General features: G+C 39.5%; 1 protein-coding gene across 5 annotated transcripts in view; it reads left to right on the top strand.

The window, feature by feature from the left end:
* The window catches only part of LOC116397856 (CUB and sushi domain-containing protein 3-like), a 214581-nt gene that overhangs the window by 69388 nt on the left and 140409 nt on the right, over positions 1–4784 (top strand). For all 5 annotated transcript variants that reach the window (XM_031873726.1, XM_031873725.1, XM_031873723.1 and 2 more), the window contains 2 exons: positions 1014–1202; positions 3583–3699. In XM_031873726.1, coding sequence (XP_031729586.1) covers positions 1014–1202; positions 3583–3699 — 306 coding nt within the window. The remainder of the gene's footprint in view (positions 1–1013; positions 1203–3582; positions 3700–4784) is intronic.

Here is a 4784-nt window from a genome sequence, read left to right as displayed (position 1 = left end):
TGTGTGTGTGTGTGTGTGTGTGTGTGTGTGTGTGTGTGTGTGTGTGTTTACTATACAACAAAAGAGTCCCTTAACCCAAAGTATCCAATGATATCTTACTAGCTTGGTATATGGGAGCTCTGGAAATATGGAAAGATAGATTAAAAAACTGCCAGACTGACAAATATAAATAACTGCGACATTAAATTGCCAGTCAGTGCCTAAAATCAGCATATTTTTGTTCATCAAAAACCGTACTTGTATTATGAAACCTTGTTTTCTTTAATGCCAGAGGAACCAACACCTCTATCAAAGTTATTCAGACAAACTGTCAGCCATTCGCCAGTCAATGCAATAGTGCATTTTTCATTATAGTCTTAACTATGTCTTGTTATGAAACAGCTATTGTCTGAAATGTGACACTTTTACGGTGCAGTCCCCTTTGTGCGTCATGCAATATATTTTTACCACTTTTGGGTAAGTATGAGCGAGCATTCATTCTAAAATGTAAAAGTCAAAGTAAATTGCTTGTTTTGGAAAACTTGCTTTCTCTATTATGTATGCAACCCGAGACCTATCATTGTTGTGATGATTGTAATAACATCAAAGCTTCTGTCTGCACATTTTTTGGATGAATGTGACCTAGAAAGTTTACTGATTGCAAAAATAGAATTTCCATCACATTTTCCATGAATGCTGTATAACTTCAATATACCTCTGTAGCTCCACAGTCCTACTTTATTTGCATATGCGAGAGCAAACCTCCTCCTCTACTGTGTAAATAGTTGAAGAGAAAATGACGTTGTGTGACAAAAACATACAGTTAATTGCCCAAAACTTGGTCCATAGTTGTGTCACCGCACAATGTAGACGTGTTTCTTGGTAATCATTATCATCAGTCACAGTAACGGACCACACAAACTAGAAGATACCTAAAGGTTGGGAACAAAGAGGTTTAAATTGAATTGCCAAGTTGAGGATGTACAATTGTCTCGAATCATATTCAAGAACCCATTTGATTTTAATTTCTCTAGTGGTCACTTTGGACACGTACTCCTGCATGGATCCTGGTATTCCCGTGAATGGCTTACGGTTAAGCCATGACCTGTCCATCGGCTCCACGGTGTCCTTCCAGTGTGACCCAGGATACAGGCTGAGCCACGACGAGCCACTGGTTTGTGAGAAGAACCACTTCTGGAGCCACCCACTGCCCACTTGTGATGGTACGCATACGAAATGTTGACACAATTTGCAATGCATTCCAGCTCAGGCTGCAGTCTCATCCATGACGGCACAATTTCCTTTTGAGTGAGTTTTTATTATATTTGTAAGATCTATATTTTTGCATACTATTTTGGTTTGTATGGGCTTATATTTACGCTGGATGACATTATGACATATATGGCCATTTGAACACCTTGAGACGCCGCCACTAGTAATTGGCAAGAGGTTTCTAAATTAGGTTTTCAAAAGGTAACTGGGTTCCTACAGCAGCTGCTACCATTGCTATATTTTATTCTCAAACCAACAATAAAAAAAAAAAACATGGCCTTGTTGGCAACGACACAAGCCTAAGTGACTACGGGTAGCCTACAGCAGGTCTGACTAACCAAACATAAGCTTGTCAAAGTGCTTTTTACTCAGCAAATAGACCCAGTCCTTGTGTGAACAACTGACTTGGGCTGTGATGAATCATGTATTACTGAAGGCAGATTATCCTCAACTTCAAAGCATGAAGTTCAGCATGTCCCTGATAGTTGTGGTATCTCACATAATCTCCCTCTCCCGGCTGTGTTTGTACAGGTTTGCTCTTTGTGCTGTTTAGAAGCGCACTGAAGGACAATTGTGCCGATTATTGTTGCAGTGCAAAAAAACGTAGACGATGTCTCGAAGTCACGGATCACTCAGCTGAAAGAATATAAAAAAACATGCAAGAGTTGGCGGTGGGCACCATACCGTGCATATAATACAGTGCTGTGTTATGCAGCTTCAGCTCAACAGTATGTATTGTACTTCATGGCGTGGAGAGGTTTCTCGCCTAGGTGTGGGCCAGACTGGTCCCAAATGCCTTGGCTCTTTGCCTATAGAGCCTCCAACGTAGATCGTTTTCCAAGTGTGCTCATCCACTTTTAATGACATTATGTAATTTTGGCTCATTAATAAAATATTTGATATAACTTTGTTGGTGGGTAAGTATTCAGGCCTTGATGTGGTGTGCTTGGTGGAAGGCCCAAGGGTGGAAGGAGAGAGGATGAGAGGGGGGTGGGTGTGTGCAGCTGTGGAGCCTCAGGCTTCTCTGTGATCCTCCATAAACATCATCTGACATTCATTACTTTGAAAATATGTACATGCACAAGAGTTCTACTTCTAATATTTGTCAACAATTGCTGTTTTGAAGAAGGAATCCGGATATTTGGTTGTAACAACACCACTCTTAGGGCATTCAAGCCAAAGAACACACAAACACAAACATGCTTAACAGAGGGAAACAAAGCTTGTAAATTTCCATCTATGCCATTTAAAAAAAAAAATGAAAAAAAAAAAGCAGTGCCCTTTATGTGATATGACCTTTTAATTTAAACACTGACTGTTGCAGGTTGGTACAATATCCAATTTGACCGTTTAACCTTCAAACAGATCTAGCAATAACCTCCCGGTCCTCGGCAGCCAGTGAGGGTAGAGATTTATCTCATTACCTTCCTTTGATGAGATAAGGGGCTCTCTGGCAGTAAAATCAATAGTCAACATGCATGAGAGTCATAATACTGCGGTGGAAATGATGTTGCTGCTTTAGACGACACTATCCCTATCACCGCAACTGTAGTTACTCTACACGGTTGGATGCAACTGGATTATCCCACCGACTTGGAAAGTAGTTAGATGCAGCTGTGGCCCAGTGGTAGAGCGGGGTCGTCCTTCAACCAGAGGACGGCGGTTCCGCTAGTCTGTGTCGATGTGTCCTTGGGCGAGACGCTTAACCCCAAATTGCTCCCGCAGGCTGTGACTGCGGTGTATCAATGGGTGTGAATTGTTAGAGTCCTGATGGGCAGGTTGCACCTTGCATGGTAGCCCCCTGCCATCACGGTACGGATGTGTGTGTATGGGTGAATGATGACATGTAGGGTTAAAGCGCTTTGAGTGGTCGGAAGACTAGAAAGGCGCTCTACAAATCCATTTACCATTGTTTCTATTTGGAAGAAATTCAAAATCCCTCACAGTCAAAATAAAGCCTGATGCTCTAATCCGCTGAATATGCTTGTGTCAGTTCTTGCGAATTGTAAGTAAATTTACTGGATTAACACGTTTTCTGACAATGCTTTCAGTTGAAGATACCATAGGAGTGGAGAGTATGGATGGATAGCTGAAGTAATGAATAATTGATGTCCTGGCAGTGGGGCAGGTTTGGAGAGGAAAAAAAACATTGTGTTGGCAGAATTACAGGTAGTCATAAAAATAGCAGGACAGGATGTGATATGACTCAAATGCATTATTCATTTAAATTGCTCCTCTGTCTTCAGGTGAAGGATTTATTGGTTCATTTAAAACTTTAATTATTTTTTTTCCAGCAACAGTTATCATTCATTATCTTCCCTTTCTATTCAGCATCATGCGGCGGGGATATCGGGGGACCTGGAGGGATCATCTTATCACCTGGCTTTCCGGAGCTGTATCCTAACTCTCTGAACTGTACATGGACTGTAGAAGTGAGCCATGGAAAAGGTAGGAACATTTTATTTAAAAAAAACATTCTCCAAAAAATAAGTATACATACCATGCATACTAAATTACTTTTTATTTTTTTTATTTTGGTATTAAGCCCTATACTGTATAGTTTAGGAACTATATATTGATTTAGTTTTATTTTGCACTCGCGTAAATACTTCCCACACTGCAGTTCAATCAGACATTCAATAGTCCTCATAATGACCAAATTATAAAGCTATAAATTAAAGCGACTCCCGCTCAACAGATTCCAAGAACATTACAAGGAGTTATTATTATAAAGTGAGAAGTGATTCAAGCAAATATCATTTAAATGTTCCGACTTTTTTCTCCCTTTAGCAAGTATCCAGAATATGTGAAGGGATAATATTACTCATTTAAGACTTAACTGTATGGTTCTTTTTTAAAAGTGTATTCCAGTATCTAAGAATTGAGTTAAATTTCTTCATCTTATTACACATATTTCAGCCAACGTTGTACAGTACACTGCTTTATACATTCCACAGTTGGATAGCATTTAACACTTCTTTTCATCATTTTTTCCACCTAGTTAATGTAATGAACTGCTTTGTCTCACCAGGTGGTTCACCTGGTGAGACAAACCTGGTATCTGGGTTTTATTCTCTATTTAATTAGCTTAATTCCATGAGCACAGCTCTCACTGTCAGTTACAGTATGTGATCAGTAACCAGTTCTCCAAGATCTTCTTATTCATTATCATTTGAAAAGTGCACTGAGCTTATCTCGGTTCCCTAGCACCCAGCTGTATTATCCCCGTATTTCACCGTCTTATCTTCTTTCAAAAGGCCCATTGAAATGACATTTTTTTACTATTTGCACATTATTTGCACATTAAAACTAGCACCTCTGTTTCCTCACTGTAACTTTGGTAGTTTAAATCCAGAAGACCTATCAGCAATCCCTCCACTCAGAGTTGTTTGACATGACAAAAGCAAATATAAGCAGTTTTTAATTTTTGCCACTATAAGGTGTTTAATTTGTGTTTAACAGGTAATTGTTTTTCCATGTAAGAACCGTTTAATATAATTACTGTGTGTGTGTGTGTGTGTGTGTGTGTGTGT

This window comes from Anarrhichthys ocellatus, unplaced genomic scaffold (assembly GCF_004355925.1).
Source record: "Anarrhichthys ocellatus isolate YVR2014 unplaced genomic scaffold, GSC_Weel_1.0 scaffold74, whole genome shotgun sequence".
Taxonomy (NCBI): Eukaryota; Metazoa; Chordata; class Actinopteri; order Perciformes; family Anarhichadidae; genus Anarrhichthys; species Anarrhichthys ocellatus.
The sequence above is the reverse complement of the archived record's forward strand: the minus strand, read 5'-3'. Positions and strand labels throughout refer to the sequence as shown.